The sequence below is a fragment of the Hylobates moloch genome, unplaced genomic scaffold (genome assembly GCF_009828535.3).
Source record: "Hylobates moloch isolate HMO894 unplaced genomic scaffold, HMol_V3 SCAFFOLD_17, whole genome shotgun sequence".
Taxonomy (NCBI): domain Eukaryota; kingdom Metazoa; phylum Chordata; class Mammalia; order Primates; family Hylobatidae; genus Hylobates; species Hylobates moloch.
In genome coordinates this window covers 59,392,158-59,419,585 of record NW_026652292.1, presented here as the reverse complement: position 1 = coordinate 59,419,585, position 27,428 = coordinate 59,392,158, and the positions used below count along the sequence as shown (strand labels likewise).

The 27,428-nt window shown below is 37.0% G+C and overlaps 1 protein-coding gene across 10 annotated transcripts in view; it reads left to right on the top strand.

The window, feature by feature from the left end:
- Window positions 1-25,321, top strand: part of RBPJ (recombination signal binding protein for immunoglobulin kappa J region) — a 115,701-nt gene extending 90,380 nt beyond the window's left edge. For all 10 annotated transcript variants that reach the window (XM_032136107.2, XM_032136112.2, XM_032136108.2 and 7 more), the window contains 8 exons: window positions 5,658-5,823; window positions 10,766-10,940; window positions 14,715-14,852; window positions 15,002-15,114; window positions 19,133-19,273; window positions 20,305-20,460; window positions 20,827-20,930; window positions 21,095-25,321. In XM_032136107.2, the coding sequence (XP_031991998.1) occupies window positions 5,658-5,823; window positions 10,766-10,940; window positions 14,715-14,852; window positions 15,002-15,114; window positions 19,133-19,273; window positions 20,305-20,460; window positions 20,827-20,930; window positions 21,095-21,410 (1,309 nt within the window). In that variant the 3' untranslated portion in view covers window positions 21,411-25,321. The remainder of the gene's footprint in view (window positions 1-5,657; window positions 5,824-10,765; window positions 10,941-14,714; window positions 14,853-15,001; window positions 15,115-19,132; window positions 19,274-20,304; window positions 20,461-20,826; window positions 20,931-21,094) is intronic.
- The last annotated feature ends 2,107 nt before the right edge of the window (window positions 25,322-27,428 follow it).

Genomic DNA, 27,428 nt, shown 5'->3' with positions numbered 1-27,428 from the left:
TTCTTTCTTGCTGATCCTGGTTCAGGCCTTTTTGAAGAGTTGCAAAGGCATAAGGCGTGAGGTTACCTGGTGGCATGATCACAGTCCTCTTGGCTGTGTCTTTTGGCATACAAAATAACTCCAGTAAGTGATGCTTAAAAATACTTGGTTAGGAAATTTTATCCCCAAATTTAAAATTGTTCTTGATATTAAGTATGGTGCCTAATAACTAGTATTTATTTGCATGGCACATCTAGTACCCCGTTTATATTAGTGATTAATTTCTCATTAAGTAAGGTCTTAGGTTAAAAAATAAACTTTTTAAAAGATTATTTTATCTAGAGGAAATGTTAATATGTCATTTGACATATTAACATTCAGCTTTCTCGAAGGAAGTAATTAAGCAGTAGCAGTAATGATGGTGTTAAAACAATTAACAGTAAAGCCATTTAAACTGATTCTGAAGTCATATTGAGATTTGTGTTAATTGGCCAATTGTGGTATGCAAAAAGTTCCTAAATATGGTCCTTGTGAACTGAATAATCATCAAAGGTTAGTGATGATTCTGCAAAGTAGCAAGATAATGCAAATGTCATGAGTTTGGATTCTGTTTAATCTATTTTATATATTGGAATAGATAAAAAGCCTTCTTTGAATCTGTAAGGCAGGTTTCAGACATCATCTCAAGATTTGAGGAAATCAGTGGTTGAAACAGTCTCTGAAAATAAAGACAACTGTGAAAGGAGTAAAATTTTAAATGTGTGCATATCGCCACCAAGTGGCAGAGAAAAGTATTGTTTGTTTTAGTTGATAGAGCTGCTAGGAAAGATGAGAAAATAAAGACAACATGTTTTATAGAATATCTTTTTATAGCAGCAGTTAAACTCTGTAAGCTAACCACTTTTCAGACTTTTCACTGAGTGTTTGATACATATTGACCAACTGCCCAATTTTTAAAAAATCGTCAGTTTCACACACCTGGCCTAAAATACATCACATAAGATATATTTTAGGCCAGGTGCAGTGGCTCATGCCTGTAATCCCAGCACTTTGAGAGGCCAAGACAGGAGGATCCCTTGAGACCAGGAGTTCAAGACCAGCCTGGGCAACATAGTGAAAGTCTGACCCTATCTTTAAAATTAAATAAATAAATAAATAAATGAAGATGTATTTAAGTTTTCTTCTGTTAATTTGGTGGCCTTTTATTTTTACCTCACTCCCTTTAGTTTCTTTTGCCTGTATTCTTGCCTTTTTTTTTTGTATATATGCTGACTTTTATTCAAACACTGGATTTTTATGAAGTCTGGGCAACAACTTGATTTGTTTGCCGTATTTTAGGGGATGATGATACTGGGATGTTTAAGGTATGATTTTATCAGCAATATAGAAATAATTTGAATGTTTAGATTATATTGGATTTGCTGCTTCCATCATGGCTTTTTGAAATAATTTAGAGTTGACTTTTTTTTTCTTAAAAGACTCAGACTATTGAAAAGTTTTCATTTTTCTTATATTTATTACATGATTGGAAAGCACTTTCAAGATAGACCCTTGGTCAGTGTTTTGAATAGAGAATTTTTTTATCAACCTCATTTTTACCATTTCATGCATTTTGTCACCGTACTTTTGAGAAAACCAGCACTACTCATTCTTTTATCAGTTTAGCTCTCTTTATATTTTTCAGATGTGAAATTAAGAAGTACCATTTATGGGCTGGGCACGGTGGCTCACGCCTGTAATCCCAGCACTTTGGGAGGCCGAGGCGGGTGGATCACGAGGTCAGGAGATCGAGACCATCCTGGCTAACATGGTGAAACCCCATCTCTACTGGAAAAAAAAAAAAAAAAAAATTAGCCAGGCGTGGTGGCGGGCGCCTGTAGTCCCAGCTACTCGGGAGGCTGAGGCAGGAGAATGGCATGAACCCGGGAGGCGGAGCTTGCAGTGAGTGGAGATCGCGCCACTGCACTCCAGCCTGGGCGACAGAGCGAGACTCCATCTCAGAAAAAAAAGTACCATTTATGATAATTCATTGAGATTTGACTACTGTATTTGGCACATAGGTTGCGCATTCCCAGTCCAAAAATTTGAAGGGCTCCAAAATCTGAAAACCCTGAGTGCCAACATGACCCTGTAAGAGTCTTGGTCTGTCATCCAGGCTGGAGTACAGTGGCGCTATCTTTGGCTCGCTGCAACCCCACCTTACCGGTTTCAAGCGATTCTCATGCCTCAGCCTCCTGAGTAACTGGGACTACAGGCATGCGCCACCATGCCTGGCTAATTTTTGTATTTTTAGTAGGGACAGTGTTTCGCTGTGTTGGCCGGTCTGGTCTTGAACTCCTGGCCTCAAGTGATCTGCCCGCCTCAGCCTCCCAAAGTGCTGGGATTATAGGCATGAGTCACTGCACCTAGCCTGGAGCATTTTAGATTTGGGATGTTCAACCACTAAGTATAAATGCAAACAATCCAAGATCTGGAAAAAAAAAAATTCAAAACACTATTGGTCCCAAGCATTTTAGATAAGGAATACACAACCTGTACTAAAACACAGCTCTTTGAGTTTTATAGCTGATACACCAATTTACTAAGGAGTCTTAACATCAATGTTCAATAAAAAAAAACACGAGATGTGTTTCCAAAACTGATGCCTTCTCAACCTCCTGAGAGTGTGCCAGCCTAGGTATTTGACTCTGTGCCATAGTAAGCATTGGATAGCTCCCAGCATTAGAAGCCAGAAAGCTCCCCTTTGTAGACTTGAACTGAACCCACTCCAAAACTAGCCCAGCTAATCCAGGCTTCCCTCCAAACTTAAGAGTGACATGGAACTGGGCCCACTACCTTGGCTGTGACCTTTATATCCTTGGCCTCAGTGTAAGTACACAGGCATGAAAACTGCTCTTTTCTATTGGATTAGATAAATGTGAGAGGACCACAGAGACTTCCTTCCTCCCTCAGTTAAATCTGTAGGGCCTCCTTGGTCTACCTGTCCACTACCTCTGGCTTCACTGCCTGTTAATCCCCCTCTTGCTCCCTACTACAGCCGCTCTGGTCTGTTGGTTGTTTCCCCACTGTTGGTCACAGTCCTTCCTATCTCAGAACCTTTGCACTGGCTCTTTCCTCTGTGGAAATGCTCTTGCCCCAGGTGTCCACATGGCTTTGGGTCGTGACTCAAAGTCACTTTCATAAGGAAACTTTTCCTGGCCACCTTGGGCTGTCCCCATTTCAAGTACCCCTTGCCTGCTTTATTTGTTTCTCCCCATACTTATCACCAGCTAATGGAGTATATATGCATGTTATTTCACTCATTTATCTGTTTTTATTATCTCTCTCCTATTAGAGTGTAAGATCCATGAGGACAGGAATTTTGTCTAATTTTTTTGTTTATTTTTACGGCTATATCCCCAGTATCTGTTACACACTCAGGATATAATAAATAATTTGGAGAATTAATGAATGTTAAATAAACCCAGCTTACTTCTTGTAAGTCATATGTAAATTGCCTCTAAAGTAGTCTGGTTAGGGTTGAGCAAAAAGTAGGTTCCATTAATATATTTTCAGTCAGTTCAGTAGATAATATTGTAGAGGCTGAGGGGGGAGCAAACAAGAAGTAGATACTACCACCTTCAGGAAGACCTGAGCACCAAATCCAGCCTGCTGGTGTCTGCTTGTGTGTGCATATATGCACATAAAGTTTTTTTCTTTTAGTCTGCACGTTGTTGGCCTACAGAGTGTTAATAAGTGTAAATTAGTTGCCAAATTAAAAAAAACGGTATTTCATACAAAATTTGATTTCAGGCATCTATTGAACAATTGGAGGATGGGACCAACACTAGGCCTGCATGCCCATAGTTCAGCCACGTGAGTGTGAGTGGGTGTATATATACCAGTGGCTGATTATCATTGCATTTAAGCTCTGGGTTTTCTTATACTAGGATTAAGAAAAGTAAGCCATTTTCTGTACTAATAACAGTACAAAAAGTGAGAATAACAATGGAGGCTTTGTGTTTCAAGAAAGAAGAGAAGGAAACTACTTCTTTGGATAACTAAAGGATATTCCTAATTTTTTTTTTTTTTTTTTTTTAAGACAGAGTCTCACTCTAACCCAAGCTGGAGTGCAGCTGCACTGTGACAGCTCACCGCAGCCTTGACCTCCCAGGCTCAGGTGGTCCTCCCATCTCAGCCACCGGAGTAGTTGGACTATAGGCGCCTGCCACCACGCCCACTAATTTTTGTATTTTTTGTAGACATGAGGTTTAGCCATGTTGCCCAGGCTGGTCTCAAACTCCTGGGCTTAAGCAGTCTGCCTGCCTCTGCCTCCCAAAGTGTTAGGATTACAGGTATGAGTCACCGCGCCCAGCCTGGATATTCTTGTTTACTGTATACATCGTTCACCCATTTATATTACTTATGTGGCTACTATAGTTAATTTGAGTTTTCAGGCCCTCTAGAGATATATGGCATAGATGTTTTAAAGTATGTACAAGTCAGCATTATAATTGAGCAAAGGTGAATTTACACCCTATGTAAGGACTGGATTGATGGTCTGAACTATGTAAAATATGAGCCTTGAGCTAGGCTTTGCAATAGATAATATTTTTAATTGCTAAATAAAAGATTATAAGAAAATCATTCTCAGAAGAACTTGCGAAGGTGGTTTTTGACAACTAGCAAAATAAGCCTGTGGTATTCTGTGAGTTGAAAGAATACAGTGTCTTTTTCTTTGAGAATGAAATATTTCTCAGATAGCCACAGCACACCAGGTGTTCCAAGTGTATATAAAATTCAAAGATATATAAAACACAGCACTGCTTATAATCAGGAGATCCATTTACTTTTGACTCTTTTGCTTAGTTTTATTAATATTTTGGATATTTCTACTATGGACAATGCTCTAATACAATTTTCCAGGTTAATTACCACATTAAGGCCGGGCGCGGTGGCTCACGCCTGTAATCCCAGCACTTTGGGAGGCCGAGGCGGGCGGATCACGAGGTCAGGAGATCGAGACCATCCTGGCTAACACAGTGAAACCCCGTCTCTACTAAAAATACAAAAAATTAGCCGGGCGTTGTGGTGGGCGCCTGTAGTCCCAGGTACTCGGGAAGCTGAGGCAGGAGAATGGCTTGAACCTGGGAGGCGGAGCTTGCAGTGAGCCGAGATTGCGCCACTGCACTCCAGCCTGGGCGACAGAGCGAGACTCCATCTCAAAAAAAAAAAAAAAAAAAAAAATTACCACATTAAGTTAAATGCAGTATCCATAACAGTAATGTCACTCATTAATGATTGTGTCGTTTTGAATAGGCCTTAATTAGTAATTATAGATTTTTGTGGTGGTTTATCATGTTTTGTAATATGTTAGAGTACACTGGATTTGCTGAACTCTAGTCGTTTAGAACTCTGAGCCATGTGAAAATACAAAGAGAAGTTCTGTACTCTAAAAAGTACTTAACTGTATGCATAACTCCAATATTTTACCTGAACAGATTTAGTCATTGTGGAAGTCCCGATTTCTGTCCTGTGGGCAGGATTATTTGCATTACAAAAGGCTTCACCAAAATTTTTCATTGGGAAATAGGTGCATTTCAATATGATTTTGTATTCATAATGTTCAAGAAAAGGAAATGCTTTATTGAATCTAATTGATTTGTGCTTCTTGGGTTTTTTTCCCCATTATTCTTCAGGTTTTTTTGCCCTCCTCCTTGTGTATATCTTATGGGCAGTGGATGGAAGAAAAAAAAAGAACAAATGGAACGCGATGGTTGTTCTGAACAAGAGTCTCAACCGTGTGCATTTATTGGGATAGGAAATAGTGACCAAGAAATGCAGCAGCTAAACTTGGAAGGAAAGGTAAATCAAGACTGCTAGTTCACCAGAAAGGGGCACCATGGTACCAGAATGTAGTTTTCATATTCATTTTTGTGGTGGAGATTTTTTTCTTTAATAACTATTGGTAACAATTTCTTGAATATATAAACTAGGACCAAAAAATATGCCTCTCAGATAGCTTTGGTCTAGTCACTCATGAAGCTTACGCTGCTGACGTCGGAAGGTGGCATGCAGTAAGCTTCCCCTGCTTGCAAGCAGTTTTAGCAGACTATAAATCAGATTTCTATTGGAAGCCAGTAATAAATTTAGGAGGCTGATTGCTCAATCTTCTGTTTGACAGAGGTTTATCAACAAAAATACATTGTTCAGTAATGTTTTACTCTGCTATTTTAATCTTAGTTTTATACTAGACACGATGATAAATACATTGTGAAAAGCATTTATCTGGGTTATAAAGATTGTAAACATTTACTTGACATCAGAATGAAGCAGAGTGATACTGTAGACAAGAACAGCCACAGTTGGCTTTACTCAAATTTTAGTGCGTGGCGGGGGTTCTTCAATTAATTTTCTAGAGAAAACAATTTATCAACTAGTTTTACTGATTATGTTGTATGAATTTAGAAAGCAGTCAATCTAGATCTTTTTTTTTTCTTCCCCTGGGATGGGGTTTTTACTCTGTCACCCATGTGGAAATGCAATGGCGCAATCTTGGCTGACTGCAACCTCCACCTCTCAATTAGCGGGACTATAGGTGTGCGTCACCATGTCCAGCTAACTTTTTTGTATTTTTTTGTAGAGACAGGGTTTCGCCATGTTACCTAGGCTGGTCTTGAACTCCTGAGCTCAAGCAATCCATCCACCTCAGCCTCCCAAAATGCTGGGATTATGGGTGTGTGCCACCGTGTCCAGCCAATCTATACTTTTAGTATTGAAAGATAGTTTTTTATTCACTTAGAATTTAGCTATGGTTTTATTTTTCCTTGCTACTATACTTTGGAAAATGGTTAGTTCTGATCTCAGTGACTAAACATCTTCTAAAATAGTGCATAAACAGCTGTTTCATTATTTGATACATCTTTGTTGAATATTTAGTGTTTGCTATGTTGTAGTTGGCACTAGGGATGTGGGTTGGGAGTGGTGTTGGTGGAGGTGAGCTAAGGGATTTGTACTCTCAAATTCAATTTTAGTGATTTTACAGATAGTACTACAGGTCTTAATGTCAGCCTCCTTCAAATTTAGCTATTTGTATGTCATTTATATCTTTATAGTTTTTGTAAGTAAGATTTGTTGACTATGTGTTTTAAATTAGATTTGGGATAATACTTATTACAAAAGGTTGTTTCATCTTAAACCAGTAAAACTATTTCTAAATTATGACCCCTGAGCTAAAGTAACGAATATATTTAAGTGGTGGGTTGATCTAATAGATCTCAAGTATTGTCTCATCTGTTTTCCTGTTACCTAGGAAGTCTCAGAGTTATATGCCTCCACTATGAATGAGTGGATCAGACAGGTAGTGAGAAGCCAGGGATTCTAGCTACCTGTGTGTATAAACTGTTTAATCCTACTTCATTGCTCATTTTAACCAGTTAAAGCCAGGGATTCTAGCTACCTGTGTGTATAAACTGTTTAATCCTACTTCATTGCTCATTTTAACCAGTTCCAGCTTCCAGTAATTTTAAATGAGGTAATACCAAATAAACCAACCAGTAGTATCACTGCTTGCCTTTCGCAGCATTGTGGCTTAGTAGTGCCACATTCTAATTTTATACCTTTAGGGGCTGCCTCAACATGGGGATATTCCTGCTGTTTTTCATTGTATCTTTCTTCAACTTCCACTAGTATACCCTTTCCCCAAGGCCTAGAAACTGGCAGAAGAGGAATAGAATACCTGAGAGCTTGAGCATTTAACTAGTATTTAAAATACCTAGTAATAGGTTAGTACAATGTCTGTAAGCCAAAATTGTATGTTAATATTTAATTTTCAGGAAAAATTGTATTAGGGAAGTCTACGTAAAGTAAGACTGGTGAGAGTTAGTAGAAGGCATCCCAGGCAGAAAAAAACAATATAATCATGTGCTTAGAGCATAAAGGTATAAGAACATGGTTTTGACCAAGGTAGGCAAAGATGTCCTGAGCAGTGGATTCTGAGCTTCAGTAAGAGGCACTTTGCTCTTGTCTGCCTCACTTAACCTCCATTCGTGTAAGGAAATAGTCTGTTCATTGAGTGGTACAATTAGTTACTGAGAAATATGAGATATTCATTTTGCAATTTTTGGTGTTTATGCTTATTTTAAATGTTCACTACAACAAAATTCTAGTATATTTAGCCCTTTAAATTTGTGGTCATGACACTTGGCTGTATGTAGGTAATATGTTGGATCTTAGATTTTGTGTAATGTTTTTAATTTGTTAAAAAAATTTACATTTTTTATAGTCACAGCTAGGTAAGCTATGCAACAAGGATGACTTAGTTAACACTCTTGTGTTTTTCTTATTTTTAAACATCATATGCTCTTGCTAACATTTTGTTTCTATAATTTAAACATTTCTGCAGTATCACTTTGCAGCATTAGATTTGGTGTTTCTTCTTTCAGAGAAATGTCTTTTATTGCCTAAAGATCTTGTTTTCAAAGACTATTTCTAGAGAGATGATTATATGCCATTTTCTCTTCTAGAATTCCATTAGCTAATTTAACCTTTTAGAATAGCAAGGCAAATGTAATTTTAGTTTTATTTGCTTATTTTCTATGAGTCAGTGACTTTTTCCTTCTTTTCTTAATGGAATTTGAGTAGTTTGTGGTCAGTGGCCTTATAGTTTTTTAAAAATAATGGTTCCCATAAAATTATCTTGGTTATGATTTTTGTGGATTCAAACTACTCATTGTAATTAGGGATATATTTCCTTTCTTTCCAAGGAGATAGATGTGTGTTTGTTTTTTCCGAACAAAATGCAGTTCTTTTTGTGTAGGCCTTATGATCCAACCTTCTTGGTTTTTTTTTCCTTTCTTGTTTGCCAATATGACTTAATTTATGCAGATTTCAGTATTTTCTCTTTCTGATATGGATCTTACCTTTTAATTTTAACACTCAAAAGCCATCTCAACATTTTTAAGCTTTCTCATTAGCATGTAATTACCTTCATTTAGATATACATTTCATTTTTGCTTCCCATGACTGTCTGCTTAGTACATTGATACCCATTTTCATAGACCTCGTCTTATGTTGCAGAAAAATTTCATTGTTTAGGCTTAATTTGACCTTCAATGCTGTCACTTTTAAGAGTATGGCCGACCTATGGGCATAGCAGCTCACAGATGCCATCTCTGAGTGCGTTGGAGATCTTGGGTGCAAGGAGTGATGTGACTGCAAAATACTGTTGTTTTTTGTTTCTTTATCTTTATTCATTTTGAGACAGGGTGCCACCCTGTCACCCAGGCTGGAGTGCGGTGGTGGGATCACGGCTCATTACAACCTCTGCCTCCTGGGCTCAAGCGACCCTCCCACCTCAGCCTCCTGAGTAGCTGGGACTACAGGCATGCACCACCATGCCTGGATAATTTTTGTGTTTTTCGTAGAGATGGGGTTTCACCATGTTGCTCAGGCTGGTCTCAAACTTCAGGACTTAAGCAGTCTGTCCACCTCGGCCTCCCAAAGTGCTGAGATTACAGGCATGAGCCACCACCCTGGCCTGTTTTTATTTATTACTATGATTAGCTTTATCTTATTTTTGCCTTCTACAGAGCAAAAACCTCGCAAAGCTTTTACCAAACTTTTGATTTTTAAAAACTTAGTTGAATGTATAACGTTCAAGATGGCATCTGCATTTTCTTATATAGCTTTGCTATGAGAAATACAATAAACTATTGCAGTAGTTTTGTCTGCTACCAAGGCTGTCTGTGAGTAAAATTTTAAAGATAAAAACCTAGAAGTCATTAACTGTTTCCTGAGTAGAATTTGCTGTGCTTTTTAAAAGGAAGATATGGGAGAGGTAGTTGAAGAAACTTGTTTAGCTTAATTTTAAAGTGGAATGTTGATCTTTTAAAAAATATAATTCAGATACTTTAGATATTTATGCTGTGTTTCAGCATCATTTATCTTATCTGGAAAAGGACAATAATTTAGACCCCTCCCTGATTCACAGGGATCAAGAGAATAGGAAAGATTTTAGAATTGTTATATATAATATAAGCAGTAGCATTTTGAAGGGTCTTTGCTGTTTGTAAAGTGCTATATCTCTTTATCTTTTCAGTTATCAGAATTTAAATTCTGGTAAACTGACATAATGCCTTGAGCATTTTCTCTAGTACCTTTAAATTCAGTTCTTTTGGTGATACATATGAATCGTCCTTTTGGGCAAAGTTAACCATTTTAAAAATAGCTCTTTAATGCTTATATAATCTCTTTCTGGTTTAAGATATTTTATAATCATCCAGTTTGTCTATCATTGTTTTCCTCAATCTTATAAGTGATTACTCTAGTGTTCAGCTATATAAAGAAAAACATTCTATGCACTATTTTGAAAAGAACTACTGCTAAAATCTTTTACATAATTTGTTGAATTCCGATAGCTTTATTTTTTTTTTGGCAGAAAGATAGTCATTGATTTTTTTAACTGTAAAATTTATTTTAAAAGTTATTGCTGTAACATCGAGTGATAATTCCATGACACAGTTGTAGAGCTATGTAAAACAAGAAAAGGCGGTTTCTTTAAATGGTCTTTTAAAGAGGATACAATAGATGACAATGTTTGTGTTTTACAGACTTTATAAGGAAAACTTTGTACTTTTCAGAAATCAATTTCAGTAATTTTTACAGTTGATAATTTTTATAGTTGGTTTTATCAGCTATCCCTTGGAATTGTTTTACTTATTACTTAAACCATGGCCATTCTGAGTTGTAGGTACTACATAAACAAACAAGGTTTTGCTGCTGTTAAAACTTTACTTTTCTTTCACAGAACTATTGCACAGCCAAAACATTATATATATCTGATTCAGATAAGCGAAAGCACTTCATGTTGTCTGTAAAGATGTTCTATGGCAACAGTGATGACATTGGTGTGTTCCTCAGCAAGCGGATAAAAGTCATCTCCAAACCTTCCAAAAAGAAGCAGTCATTGAAAAATGCTGACTGTATGTATGCTTTTCTTATTTATCCCCAACTCCCACCATGAATTAATAAGACAGACTCTTTTTTAAATTAAAAATTGCCTTTTCAATAGCCAATTAATTCTTTACTAATATTTTTGTGGCCCTCTTTATTGTCTCTCTTTTTTTAATTGTAAATTGACAGTATGTGGTCTAATGAAGCAGTTCTTAACCAGAGTTGGTTCCTTAGTGCTCCCAGGGACATTCTGGGGAAATGGGAGATTTTCTCCTTCTGTTGTTACAGTGACTGGAGGGGGTGATGTTGGCTTTGGGTGTCTTGAGCCTGTGATGCTGAATTGAATGTCCTGCAGTATCCAAGGTAGTTCCCATTCCACAAAGAATTGATCCACCCACAATGTCAAAAACCACCCCTTTGAAAAACACTACTAACTAAATGGGCTTTGGCAGGCCTTCCTGAGAATCTAAACACAATTTTTAATGTGGTTGCTCTGGCAGAGACTGCTGTCTCATCAGCCTATTTTTAGACTACCAAAGAAGTATGTTTGAATTATAAATTTAACCTCCACACCCATTTTTCTTTTTTTAACTTTTTATTATGGAGACTTTTCTTTTTTTTTGAGATGGACTCTTACTCTGTCGCCCAGGCTGGAGTGCAGTGGCAGGATCTCAGCTCACTGCAACCTCCACCTCCGGGGTTCAACCAATCCTCCCTGCCTCAGTCTCCTGAGTAGCTGGGATTACAGGTGCCCACCATCACGCCCGGCTGATTTTGTATTTTTTAGTAGAGACGAGGTTTGGCCATTTGGCCAGGCTGGTCTTGGGTTTTGAACTCCTGACCTCAGGTGATCCACCCACCTCAGCCTCCCAAAGTGTTGGGATTGCAGGCGTGAGCCACCACGCCTGGCGGAGACTTTCAAATTTATATAAAAGGGAGAAATTAGCCACCCAGCCTCAACAGGCTTTATCAATTCTGTTTCATTATCTCCATCACCACCAACACCTCTTTGTCTTCTAATTGCTGGAATTTTTTTTTTTTATTTAAGTTTTAGGGTACATGTGCACAATATGCAGGTTTGTTACATATGTATACATGTGCCATGTTGGTGTGCTGCACCCATTAACTCGTCATTTAGCATTAGGTATATCTCCTAATGCTATCTGCTGGAATATTTTAATGTCAATCTCATCCTATCCTTTCAACCAAAATTTCTGCAATAGTGACTAATACATGCCCTTTTTTTTGAAACATCATTATATGTAACAGTTGACAGCAGCTCTTTAGTGTCATCTAATATCCTATTTCATGTACAGAGTTATCAGATTGACCCAGAATGTCTTTTTATAGTTTTTTTGCTTTGTTTTGTTTTATAGTGGTTTGTTGAAACATGGATTCAGATAAGGTCCACACATTTTAGTCTGTAATAATTTCTTCTACCCTCTCTCACCTTTGTTTTCCTTCTGTGTCATTTGTTTGTTGAAGAAACTGGATCATTTTTCCTGTTGTGGAATTCCATATTCTGGGTTTGGCTGGTTACGTGTTTCTCTGTCTCTCTTATTTTCTACGAACTGGTGGTTAGACATAAAGACTTTCAGAACTGATTGGTAAAATATACATTTGTTTCCATTGGATTGGAAGTCATAATATCTGATTATCCCCTTTTTGTTTGGCCATATTAAGATTGATTATAGTAGTTCAGCTGTTAGTCTATTCCACCCGTAAAGTTCCTCAGCAAACTTTAACCTAATGGTTTTAATAGCCATTGAAGATGTTTAAATCCATTTCATTAAATGCTGCAAAATGGTGATACTCTAATTTTTTAAATTCTAACTTCTGCATTTGTTAGCTGGAGTTTTTTTCTACAAAGAGGGACTTTGCCACATCAGCTATTTGCTTCAATTGTAATATGTAATGAAAAGGCAGGATTAGCTGCTTGTTTACTCATTTGCAGAATAATAACATTCCCTGAAAGTGACCAGTGGGGTTTTAGGGTTTTTGTTTTGTTTGCTTTCTTTTCATTTTGTTTTATTATGAGCTCATGGTTTTTTGTTGTTGTTGTTGTTGTTGTTGTTTTGTATTGGTTATATTTTAGTCCACTCAGTCCACTAATATCACTTAGTTTTTATTACGGAAAAATTTCAAACACTTTCAAGTAGGCAGAGTTGCACCATACAATGAAACCTCTTATGTTTATTCTCTAACGTCAACAGTGATCTTAAATTCAACCAACCTTATCTTCATCTATACCTGTACTCCAGCCCCACTTTCTTCTGCCCTTATTTTAGTTTGATGCATATCCAATCAGTGTTCAAATTTAAAATGGTCTAAAATGTTATTTTAAAAATCAGATTGCTTGAATCAAAATTCAAATCTACCATATAGTACAGTTTATATTGTGACATGTCCTTGAGTATAATCTATGGACACCCCCTCAACTCTTGCAATTTATTTAAGTAAGTAGAGACATTTGGCCACTAGAGATTTCCACGTACTGGATTTTGCTAATTTCATTTATTTGGTATAGTTTAATGTATTTTCTGTAAATTGGTAGAGTCAGAAACAAATAGAGCGTGGGCACTAGCTGGAAAGACAGATTTCATTCAGTACTATTGCAATAGGGGAAAATAGAACCAAGTTCCATTTCAGAATGCAACAAAGAAGAATACAACAAAAACAAGTGGGGATGAAGCAGAGTGAGAGGGTCAATGGATGGAAACTTACTAAAAGGAGACATCAAAGGTAGAAGGTTTCTTTCTGACGTGACTTAGGATTCCTGCTAAAGGCAGGCCAAGGTGATCATAGATCCAGAGTGGGGGATAATTGAGGAGGATTCTTACTATATATAACTGAGCTAAACAGACTGATGACAGGGCTCTAGGACGAATACTAGTTGAATGCTCAGAGCAGCCTGCTTAAAAGTTTGGTCAAGGAGAGAATCTTTAGTCTAGAATGGTGATCAGATTTAAGTTTGTTGTCCTTTGGTTCTTGTTTTCTTTCTGAAAAGCAAGACCTACTTCAAAGGTGGTGGTGTGCTCTCCTGCACTAGGAGGTATATTATGTCTTGTATTCAGGCTATTTGGATTTCAAATTACACAGTTTTATATAACTGCTTTAACTTTGTGTTTGTACTGAATATTAGTTTCTTGATGGCAGAGAACATATTTCACTTTCAGAATATTTTTCTGCTTACATGGATTTATTTTCAAGAAATTTCATACAATACTTTATTTAGAGAAATGCAGAATTTTCTAAAATCACAATATGCAGAGGCATTTACCATCAACTCTGATAAACATCCTTCTGGTCCCTTTTCTATGCATGTATTCTGTGGAATTGGATGCAAACACATATTAAAAATATATACATTTGCCTAATGGAACCACAGCATACAGAGTATTTTATATTCTGCTTTTCCATTCAGTGATATTCCAGGAAAATATTTTCTTATCAGTGTATTTAGATACACATCCTTTAAATAGGTCATCATTTAAATTTCTACTGTCTAACATTATTTTAAAAGTAAGTTTTTCTCTAATAATCAGCACTACATTAAACATACTGTGTAGCTTTCACTTTAAAATTATTTTTATGGACATTTGATATCATTAGCTTGACATTATTAATAACAGTTACCTTGACTTTTTGATATCATCTGTACTGTCTTGGAAAATGGAAATATTTGTCAAACTGTTAAATGATAAGAAAGAGTAATTATACACTGCCAGGCAGAATTTCCTTCTTTTGCTCCCTCCCCACCTTCTGCTCCAATCACATAAATAAGAGCTGTTTTTTCTTTGCAGTATGCATTGCCTCAGGAACAAAGGTGGCTCTATTTAATCGACTACGATCCCAGACAGTTAGTACCAGATACTTGCATGTAGAAGGAGGTAATTTTCATGCCAGTTCACAGCAGTGGGGAGCATTTTTTATTCATCTCTGTGAGTACAAAAATGTGCATTTAATGTTTTTAGTGTGAAATTGTTAAATTCTTTTGATGAGATACATGGATATATTGTTTTGTCATTTGCCTAATCATAAAATAAATTTAAAAAGATGACAGTTTGATTTCTTTTTCCACCTACTGTAGTGGATGATGATGAATCAGAAGGAGAAGAATTCACAGTCCGAGATGGCTACATCCATTATGGACAAACAGTCAAACTTGTGTGCTCAGTTACTGGCATGGCACTCCCAAGACTGGTATGGCTCTACTTTTGCTTTAGTGATAATGTGAAGTAAAAATTAATTCTTTAAACAGGAAAGTCACAACATTCAAATGGAAAAACACACCTCAATTTTATGCTTTTTAATTTTAAAAGGTATGTTAGTAATCAGTGCTGTTTATAATTGACAGTTATGCTCTACCTTATTTCAGAAATGCTTTAAGGTAATAGCCAGTTTTTACAAGTACATTCTTAATGATTTTTTCTTAAATGATTTCCAATATATTTTTGTGGCAATTTCCTTTTTGGCTTTTTATCTGAAGATGTTCAGTAGAGGGCACTATAAATTACATTTCTTTTCTTTACTAATGCAGATAAACTGTATTCATTTTTTTGTGGTACCTGCCATATCCCAATGTAGGACCAAGTTTTCAAACAGAAGAAATTCTTGTTTCTTTTGAAATATAAGCATAATTTGTGTTAGCTTACTCTGTCACAAGAAGATAGATTTATTAAAACTGAAATAAAATTGGTATTTCTAACTTTGGTAGAGGGGCATAGGATTTAGGGCTTTTGTTCAATAGAAGACATTGAAACTTGGCCACACATGGTGGCTCACACCTGCAATCCCAGCACTTCAACAGGTGAAGGCAGGAGAAGGAGAGGTGACTAGCCCTGGCATCACTTGAGCTCAGGAGTTCGAGACTAGCCCTGGCAACATGGTCAGACCCTGTCTTTACCACCGCCCCCCCCCCCCCCCCCCCCAAAAAAATTAACCAGGTGTGGTGGTGCACACCTGTAGTCTCAAGCGTAAGTGGGAGGATCACTTGAGCTCGAGAGGTCAAGGCTGCAATGAGCGGTGATCGTACCACTGGACTTTAGCCTGGGCAACAGAATGAGATCCTATCTCAACAACCACAAAAAAGGAGATCTTGAAATTGTAAAAACTACTTTTGTTAGTAAAATGAAAACAAAAGTCCTCTATGGTGCCACCCCCTTCCCAATTTTCCCTCTCCTTTTCTGAAACAGTATAATTTATTTGTATTCAAGATGAAGGGGATTTATGAGTAAGTTTGATTCAAGGTCAGACTGAAGAGGTTGGGTGAGTAGAAGAACATTTAGTATTAATGTTCCTAAACATGCCTTCTATGTATCTTTTTGGTGCAATATTCCACTGGCTTATATTTTCTGGAGCCATTTCAGCAGAGGCTGGGTTGATGTACAGTTTTCTAAGCCAGTGATTCATTTCTTTGTTACTGTTTTTTTTTTTTTTTTTTTTTTACCCTCTGTCATGATTGTACAAGGTGATTTTATTTCCCATGTCAATGCAATAACCTAAAAGACATGAAGTATAGTCATAGTAATCTGTAAAGCTTTGCAGTTGAGGCAAATTATAATAAAAAGGGTAACGTTAGGGAATGAAGGGCATGAAAAACAGAGCAGGAGACAGAAGCAAGCAAAAAACCTGAATCAGCATTTATTCATTTTTTTTCTCTTCTCATTCATTTCCTCTGTTCCAAGGATGATGTTTGTTTGCTTTGGTGTTAAATGCTTGTACTGCAGAAGCACAACTTAGGAGGATGATTCTGATCACCAGTAGTTTATAATACAAGCCACTTAGAAGACAGACCCAAATTTAAAACAGTGTTTTCATTTACAGTTCTTTGTAAAGTACCAGTAGCCTGCCTTGCTCGAAAGTCATTAATTGAGGTTTTTACACTCAAAACTGTATGGCTTTATATAAAAATGTTGCAATAAAAAATTAACTTATTAGAAAAAGTTGCAGTACCATTATTAAGACGCTGATATATAAATCTTTCCAGGGGTTTCAGGACTGAGGAATTCTGACATGCAAAGTCGAGTGCCTCTCGTCATGGAGTTTACATTTTGATAGGTGATAAGCCAAATACCCATGTAAAGGATTTATGTAGTGATGAGAAAACAAAACAAGATAATAAAGGGATAGAGAATTGGAGGAGTGCTTAGAGAGGTCAGGGAAGTCTTTTTGAATTCGCGGTATTTGAAGAGAGCCCGGAGTGAAGTCAAAGAACCGCTAATTGAGTGAGGAGCATTTCAGGCAAACAGAACAAGTACAGAGCTGAAGGCAGGGGATGTATGATGACTAGTAAAGAAACCAGTGGAGCTGGAGCGGAGGGAGGAGAGGTCAAGTGGCAGGAACTGAAGCTGTAAGGTTAGCACTAGGCAAGACCTTGTAGGATCCCTCTCTGTATCTAGGATAAGGACTTCATATTATCTCTGTATGTTAGAAGGCCACTGGAGGATTTTAAACAGGGCATGATGGCCCATTTTTGTTTAGATGTATATGTGTGGCTGCTGTGTGGAGAAGAGAGCATAGCAATGCGGCCGTGGAAGCAGAGAGACAGGTGCTTGGATTGTTGTCATAATTGAGGCAAGAGTTGATGCTATCTTAGACCCAGGATCATAGTATTAAGGTGGTGAGGGGTGACAGATTTGTTGGAAAGTGGACCTGACGGAATTTGCTGGCAGATTGGGTCTGAGAGAGTTGGGTATGAGAGAAAGCAAGGCATCAAGGGTGACTCTTAAGGTTTTTGGATTGAGTGAATGCTGGTGCCATTTATTGACCTAGATGAGTTGGGGAAGGATCAAGTTTAGGAGGAAATCCAAAAATCTGTTTTCGATATGCTAAGCTTGAGGTGCCTGTTAGACATTGTAAGTGGAAATGTTGAATAGGTAGTTAAGTGTACATACAAGTTGAATGCAGGAGAGAAGATAAGTCTGGAGATAATAAATTTGGGAGTTGTCAACCTTTAAATTTTTAAACAGTATAGATTATAAAGAGAGGAAAAGAGGGCTGAGAACTCAGCTCTGGGCATTCTAAAGGTCAGTTGGAGCAGGTGTGGTCCTGAAAGCAAAATGTCTCGAGAGCTTCTGAGAAAATGAAGTAAAATGAGGACAGAAAAGTGCCATGAGATGCATCTGTCTGGAAATCCTTGGTGGCTTTGAAAAGCAGTTGTAGTGGCGTCTTTGAAATAAAAGGCTGGAGAGATTGCAGGAGATTGGACAGTGAGGAAGGAGGCGTTTGCAGAGAAACAGGTAGTGAGAGGGAGGGACGGGGCATGTAGTCAGTGTTTTCTTTACTTTTGATTTTGAGATGAGAGATAGTTATGTTTGTATGTTGTTGGAAGTGGTCAGTAGAAAAGGAAATAGAGTAAAAGTTATGTGTCAGATTTTTCTCTTCATCATGATCATCTACTTAGCCGTTAGCTTCTAGGTGTCAAGTGTCATATAGGGTTTGATAGTATTATCTTTCAGATATTCATGTGTTTTGTGGACTAGTTGGGTTATAAGATTTAGAGATCAGTTGGACAGGCAGCCAGCCCTGGGATCAGGACATATTCTGGTCCTTCAGCTACTAAACTGGTAATTTTGAGCAATTTATCTGACCTTTCTAAGCCCATTTTGTAATCTGTAAAATGAGTTTGATTTTGTTATGTTTTTAAATACGTAAGTTTTGGATAATGGATGTAAGATGTTTGCACTGACAGTAGCCTTCTAGAGATTTTTCTCTTTGATGTTGGAGTATTTGTCATTTTATGCATATTATTGGAAAATATCATTAGAACTTGCTATTCAAAATATGGTCTGTAGGCCAGCAGCATTAACATCACCTGGGATTTTGTTAGAAATGCAGAATATCAGACCCCACAAGAGTCCTGCTAGATCAGAACCTGTGTTTTTCACAAGAACCCCAGCTCATTTGTGTGCACATTAATGTTTGAAAAACACTAATCTAGAAAACAAGTGCCTGCCTGCCTGATTTTTTTTTTTTTTTTTTTTTTAGATGTTCAGGGAAGAGGGTAACAGTTTCTGCATTCTGACATGCTTGCAATCTAAAAGTATTTTTTTATTCCTAGCCTTTTTGTTTGTGAATGTTTTTATATATGTAGGCATAGGACAAATAACTGTGATGTATTATTATGCAGTATATAGCTTCTATGTACTTTTGATGTTTTACACAAGGAAAATCCTTTTCATATGTGGATGACCTTTTATTTCTTAATTATTAAATATAGATAATTAGGAAAGTTGATAAGCAGACCGCATTATTGGATGCAGATGATCCTGTGTCACAACTCCATAAATGTGCATTTTACCTTAAGGATACAGAAAGAATGTACTTGTGCCTTTCTCAAGAAAGAATAATTCAATTTCAGGTATGTTTTTAAATTACTGGTGAAATCTAAAATGTACAAACCATGAGGTTAGCAACTTGCAAAAATATGAAATTTTCATTTGCTGTTAATTATATACAAATACGTGAAGCTATACACAGATATTAATCTCAGGTATGAGCATCCTTAACACACAATCCTCAGACATGCAAGCAGTCCTTCCTCAAGGAAGAACTCAAAATTATGAAAACGTTCTCAGAGAAACAGTTAACAACTAGTTCCAGGGTTCTTAATTGAAGAACAAAGAGCCCCTCAGGATATCCAAAAATAGATTTTCAGTGCTCATTGAATCCTCTGAAATTGTGTGCAAACATTGTATAGACGAAGCATTTTTCTGGGTGAAGGCTCAAAATCTCATCAGATTTACATCGTGGTTTCCCAAGATAGTAATGATGACATGCTTTAAAAGCTAATGTTTTACATTTACTCAGAAGGCTTTCATGAGGTTATGACATGGGCAGATGATTTAATAAGATAGTTATAGTTTCATGTGAAACTCCTTTCCAGAGAGATGCCCACACACACTGATGGGCATGCTGAGTCCCTAGTCTAGGTGTGTTAAGGTAGGGGTAGAGGCTTTGCCTTCCCATCTTGATTCCCTCCCATGGAACATGCATAAGCTTCTAGCTGTTGGCTAAGCATGAGGACTCCCATTCTCTTTCTTAGGAGTCCCTGAAGAGTTTTAAACAGCCATTTACATCACAAATATTGATCTGCTATTAATGAAATTGTACCTGCATTGATATAATGGTTGTTCTGAAAGGTATTATTATTTAATATGTCACTGAAATAGTTTGTATTATAAGAAAAACTGCTGTCTATGGGGTTTCTGTATTAGCATTCTGTTTGTGTTTATATAGGGATTGGCAAAGCACCATGCTTTAGAAAGTTTGTAAGTTTTTATTGAGTTATCTTCTTATTAACTCTTGTCTGAGGGTTACTTTGGTAAAATTTTCTTATCCTATTAATACAAACTGTATAAAACTTAGTTTCTCAACTTCTTTCTTTATTAGGCCACTCCATGTCCAAAAGAACCAAATAAAGAGATGATAAATGATGGCGCTTCCTGGACAATCATTAGCACAGATAAGGCAGAATATACATTTTATGAGGGAATGGGCCCTGTCCTTGCCCCAGTCACGCCTGTGCCTGTGGTAGAGAGCCTTCAGGTGAGAACGCCTAGTCCAAGTTGGCCTTTAGCTCTTTGCAGCTACTCTCAGCTATGACTTGGCATCATTTCATTTCATGGGAGTTTTGATTTTTCTCCAATCATCTGATTAGGGGATTTTTATATACACCATTTGTTGATTAAAAAAAAAAAAAATTAGGAGGAGCATACTTGCCAGAAAATTTAAATTTAAATAAACTTGTATGTTATCTTGAAATGTTTTTAGCTAGCTTTGTAATAAAAAACATTTTAATTGCCCTTTTTTTTAAAAAAAAAAAACAAACGAAAGTTGAATGAGAATCTAATTTGTGTACTTCAATGAAAAATGAAAAGTTTTCTCAGTGTTGTGATTTTCTGTGAATTGCAGTTGAATGGCGGTGGGGACGTAGCAATGCTTGAACTTACAGGACAGAATTTCACTCCAAATTTACGAGTGTGGTTTGGGGATGTAGAAGCTGAAACTATGTACAGGTACTTGATAAAACTTTTTACATCATCCAGAGGTTGTGAGGGGTGTGGGTACAGGAGATTCTTTCCTGGCATTGATTGTAATGTATTAAACAACCTTAAGTCTCATTTTTAACGTGTACTTTGCTTTTTAAAGTGTTTTTAAGTGATTTATATTTCCTCCTCAGGTGTGGAGAGAGTATGCTCTGTGTCGTCCCAGACATTTCTGCATTCCGAGAAGGTTGGAGATGGGTCCGGCAACCAGTCCAGGTTCCAGTAACTTTGGTCCGAAATGATGGAATCATTTATTCCACCAGCCTTACCTTTACCTACACACCAGAACCAGGGCCGCGGCCACATTGCAGTGCAGCAGGAGCAATCCTTCGAGCCAGTTCAAGCCAGGTGCCCCCTAATGAATCAAACACAAACAGCGAGGGAAGTTACACAAACGCCAGCACAAATTCAACCAGTGTCACATCATCTACAGCCACAGTGGTATCCTAACTACCGTCTTTTTGCTAGGACTTAAACTGACTTGAGTGTGGCAAAAAGTTAACAAAAAAGGAGAAAAAATGAACAATCGTTTGTGGTTTCTTGGGAAAACTTTTCATACCAGGTGATACTATTCAAAAACCCGTTATCTCTCTGCAAGTGCTGATTTGAAATGCAGAAGCCACAGTAAAAAAAAAAAACAAAAAAAAAAAAAGGAAAAAAATCAAAATGTATAAATATTGGAAATCAAGTTTTTCAGCTGTTTTGTTGGTTGGTTGGTTGGTTTTTGTTTGGTTTTGTTTAAATGGGCAAGAAGTAAATAATGTGGCTGGAATACAAGTTGAACAAACTAGAAGACACAAATCTAACATAGTTTTTATGGACCAAGGAACTTGTATATTGTATAAGCTTTAGTAAAAGGTACATTTTCACCATACCTTTTTTTATATCACGGTATTATAGTACACCTTGTTACCAAATAGGTTGTTCTCTTCCCCACTCACCTTTGAGCTTTTGCTCTAAAATACATTCAGGTTCCAAGCCTGACCATGCTTGTTTAATCTAATTATCATACTCTTCCAGGTTTTTTTTTTTTTGGTCTAAGGCTGGAACTTTTTTCTTTTATTTTCAGCTGAAGTCTTACGACTTTTCATGAGGCAAAATTGTTTGGATTTCAGCAAGTCAAATCTTGTAAAGGCCTACATATTTTTTTTAAGATTATATGAAGTCTGTGCAAAAGCTTTAAAAAAATGCCTCTGCCTTGCCTGCAATACATGCAATGTATGTTAACTTTGTCTCTCAGACACTGTTGGTAGTTATTTCTGTGTTTTCCTTTTAAAAAAGAATATATGGACTTATTGTGGTTATCCAAGAGGTTCTAACATTCACATGCAATTTGATGTGGCCATTTAGCTGTTAATGAGTTAATGGCACAGAACTTGTTGAAATTTGAAGTGTTCTCTCCCCTTTTCCCATGACGTAAATACATATGTGTGTTCCAGGATTTGTTCAGGTTTTTCCCCCCTCCTAATCTTGTACATAACTTGTATTATGTGTAAGTTAAACATTTTATTTTGAACTTGGAATGTTCCCAGTGATTTCATTCAGCAGGGTATTTTCTGCCTTGTTGGCAAGTGACAAAAAATATGGGAAGTATTTGCTACCAGTTGGTAGATGGTGCCCTTATGGTAGAATGAGGAAAATGTCAGCAAAAGCATGTTTTAGTATCTTTACTTTTTTGGGGGGTTGGAGGGGGTAGCCTAGCCAGAACATCATTGTAATCTTAAAACATAAGATGCTTTTATTAGATGATCAACTAAAATAGCTGGAAGACAGTACTTTAGAAACAGATAGTTGTAAGATTATAAAATGCAAATGTAACTTATGTTTTCATTTTTTTCTCTGCCTTTTTTGTTTGTTTTCTCTTTTCCAGTACTGAGCATCTCCACAAATGTCTCCTAACTCAGAAAATGTTTCTTTTCTTTTCAGTTGAGATTTGGTTGCATTCAGGGTTGTAGGTTGGCCTTGCATGCTAACCCCGCCAGTTTTACCTTGCTTTCATTCCTGAACTTTGTTTCTGCCTTTGTTTCGTTTCTTTGAAATTGCAGCAGACTCATTGGGCTACATTTAGTACAGGAACCACGTGTGTAATGTTATACAACACAGTCTAGTAATACAATCATCCCTCTTAGAGTAAAAACTACCTCTAGATTGTGGTAAGCTTTTACTGTCCCATAAAACAGGAGCCACAGTACCTTATGAATGCAAAACTGCAACTTCCTACAGTGTTTCCCTACAGAACATTGTCTTTCTGGTGTCCTGGGCTGTTTTGAAAAAGTTTCCATTAATAGACTTTTTAGAAATTATTATTAGTAGCATTTTTTTTCCAGCTTTGCTGTCTTCATCACTCACTCTATGCTCAGACTATGCCACTGTAAATATTCTTCCTAACATCTTTAAATCGCCTTTTCCTCGGTTTTCAAGGGGAAAGTCATTTGTAAAGCACGTTAGGTGGTTAAATCAGTTATTGCGGTTTTCTCTTACTGCAAGCCTTTTTAATCACCCCCAGGCTGCATTTTATTCTATATCGCCTTTTTTCTTCAAATCTGCTCCAGTCACACACTTCTCTCTTATAAGCTAATCCTGCCTCACACCTTAAATCTGTTTCAGTGATCAAGGGCAGAACTCATTGTGGCCTTATCTTTCTTTGTTGTAACTGTTCACCGTCTCTTTCTTACAGACCGCTTATTTCTAAGTAGTAGTTATTCCTCTCTGTGGAGTCATGGCAGGAGTCATTACACAGTGCTTTTGTTCAGAGCATGGACATGTTCCTAGTGCTGCTTTGCTTTAACGGCCACAAGTTTCCTCCACTTCCTAGGTTTGGTATTTAGTTAAGGAATCATATTAAATTAACCAATAACAAAAGAGATGCTTTTGAAGAACAAACTATTCCTTACCCATTTTTGTAGCTCAAAAATAATTTTTCAAGTTCGTGACCTTATTAAAATGAACTTTTGCTTTTTTAACAAATGTTTGTTTTATTTTGATTGTTTCTTTCTATAAGATAATTGAAATATACTGTAAACCCTTTTCTTTTCTTTTTTTTTTTTTTTTGAAAAGTCCAAGAATGTACTTATACAGGCATTTTTCCCCACCTGTTTTTGGCCATTCTCATACCACAGACTAAAGAGTGAAATGATTTGTCCATTGTAGCTTATTGTTTATCAGTAGTTGTTTTGCCAGCTGCTTACATTTTTTCTTTCATGGTTTTGTGAATCATTTTCAGTATGTAATGTATAGGAACTTTGTCCTCTGGTTATAGTAGATTGTGTCCCCTCCTCCAGTGATGGCATTGTTAGACATGCTGGTCATTTACCCTCAGAAAGACTCTCTTATTAGAATGGTGAGTGCTTCAGTTATAGTATGTTTGAATTTTTAAAAATTCTGTTTTAGAAATGTATCTTATGCTCTCATGACTCTGCAGTTTCTAAACATACACATAGAAGCTGAGTCTCTGATCCAATATGTTTTTATTTGTTCCATTTAATTTATCACATAGATTGGGAAGGCAAGCTAAAAGCTTTAAAAATGCCCTTTATATTTTGAGTGATTTCAGAGTTGAACACTAGTATACTATCTAAATTTGCTGCTCACTTTCTTTAAACTGTGGCAATTAAAGGCATCCTTATACATGACTTAATTGTGAAATGTTTGTCACTCTTACTGCACAGACTTACCTGCAATCATAACTGGTTAGTTTTTGTTTTGTTTTGTTTTATTGTTTTTAATGAAACTGGTACCATCTGTGCTTTCACAAAAAACTTCCAATGCCATTTTTGAGAACTAACCTAACTAGTCATGCTAACCAGAAAATCCACTGGGGAGGAGGTTCCTTTTGAAACAAAATGCTGTTCAGTTAGTAACCAAGTTACTTTGATTGCAAAAGCAGCTGTGTTTCTGATGAGTACTGAACAAATGTGTGTAATTTTCTGTGCCAGACTTACAACTTTGTTTTCAAGCACTGTAATGTGGGATGGATGGTTAGAAACAATAATATATTAGGGTTTCTGTTTAACCCTTTCAGGACTGAACTGTATCTCCTTTTGTTAATTTTCCCGTGTCGTGATAAATGTTTGCCAGCATTCAGTACTGTGTTGGTCCAGATGTAGGTTTATATGCTCATTTTTAGCTTATTTCTTGTACCTTGCAGCATGCTCTACGCATTCAGTCCTTAAGGGGTTTATTTTACAAACTGTGCGCCTGTAAGGTTTATTAGCAATAAGATAGAAAATTGAGCAAGTTTATACCATAATTTTGTAGAAAAAAAAGAATCTGCTCAGTTCCATATTTCATCCATGAAAAACTTGCAATATGAGCAGTTTCAAGGAATAAATAAAAAGGAAATGTAAACCATTGTGAAAGTCTTCTGTCGAATGTGCCTGATGCATGTATTATCGTCTTTGATTTCAGAATACTTCATAAAGATAAAATTAAATTCTATATTATAGTTGGTGTATTTACAATCTTACCATGTACATCACATCAAAGTGATAGCTCTACTAATTTAATTTCCTTGTCAATGTTTTTAACTATGTACTGCTTTAAAGAGATTTTTTTTTCCTCGTGTAAATGGTGAAATGGATTTTGTCACTCAAGGGTCATATCTCTCAAATTAGAATCATTTAAAGCTGATTGCAACAAAATTGGAGAATATTACTTAGCAATAACTTGCTTTTCCAATATAAGATGGTCATTTTGTCTGGTATAGGAAGGAACACATAATAGTTTGCCTTTGGGGGGTAGGGGGTGGGTCCTAGAAGTGGGGATAGTATTCTTTAATATGAAACAAAGTTAAATGGAGAAGTTACATAATTTTTTTTTTTTTTTTTGAGACGGGGTCTTGCTCTGTCACCCCTGAGCTGGAGTGCAGTGGCACAGTCCTGGCTCACCACAACCTCTGCCTCCTGAGTTCAAGTGATTCTTCTGCCTCAGCCTCCCCAGTAGGTGGGATTACAGGCATGCGCCACTGCGCCTGGCTAATTTTTGTATTTTTAGTAGAGATAGGGTTTCACCATGTTGACCAGGCTAGTCTTGAACTCCTGACCTCAGGTAATCCGCCTGCCTCTGGTCTCCCAAAGTGCTGGGATTACAGGCGTGAGCCACCGTGCCTGGCCCATAATTTTTAAATCATAGCAAGTTCAGTTGTTACTGACCCGCCAAAGAAAGAATCTAAGTTATGAGGATTTTGCAAAAGACATCTTGCTATAAATACTCATTGTTAAGTTAGAAACAGACATTTAGTTGGGGTTTGAATTGTGAGGCCTCCAGAGGTTGGGATTGTTAGTGAGTCACTTGATTTAGAATTTAGAATAATCTTGTATTCCTTGCTGTAAGTACTGCATGGTCACTTTAATCTTATAAAAAAAACATTAAATATATTGGTTTTTTTGGGTCATTGAACCCCTAGATGGCCACCAGTTATGATGATGTGCAAGCCAATTTAGTTTCCAAATCTAGTGAGTCAGCACAGAATGAAGTTTGCACCTCTAAAATAACAGTAGCAACAACAAACTAGAAAGATACACTAAAAAGGAAACCCTAACAGAAAGTTTGGTACTAGAAAACATTTAAGGAAGACAGATGAAGCTGTTGTATATAAAGTACAAATGAGACCATTTCATCAAAGAGGTCGAGCTGTAAGCCTCAAGCCCTGTCAGGACCTGTAAGACTGAATGGTTATGCCCATGGTTCTTTGTGTTCAGAGTAAGGCTGTCCATATGCCTGGCACATAGGTATTCAACAGAGTTAGGTGCACCTGTAATGTTCACCTATACAGAACTCAGGACTAATCTTGGTTTATAGAAAATGCAGGTAAATACTCTTTAATACAGAAAAATGAAAAGGTTGTAACTAGTTTCTTGTAAGAAGCATACTAAATGCAAATAGGTTATTTTATAACTATTGGAATTTCCATGATGTTTTGCTTTGAGGGAGACACTTGAAATTCTGATGTTCTATGGAAATTTTTTAAAAACGTAAGTATGAGGTGTAGGTCTATCTACCATTTCTAGCTTTTCATCTCCTTCCAGTCCACTGTCCTGTCATTCAGTGCAGGTGAGCATATCAGTCAGTCAATTTCTTGCTTCTTTACCTGTTTGATAATGTCTACTGCTGCTGGGCAGAGTCGGGGTGCTCATATTTACTTACATTTCAAACTATCTAGAAACACTCCCACCTTCATCATACAAAGGAGTAAGTAGTGTGACTAGGTTATTCCTGCAGTGGCCTGGAGCTGGCTCTGGCAGCTTTTCTTTTCTCTTAGAACTTTTTCCTCCCTGCAAGGCTGCCCTCCCCTTTATTCTTCCTCATCACACAACTCAAAAATCAGGGCTTCTGGTTTTCTTGTGCTCGTTAAACCTTCATAACTGAGTTCTTACTGTGGTAGTCAGATATTTATATTTAGATGATACAAGGAAAAGTCTGGGGAAAAAATATGACCTCTTTGCTAGCATTCTTAGTTCCCCTGGCCAA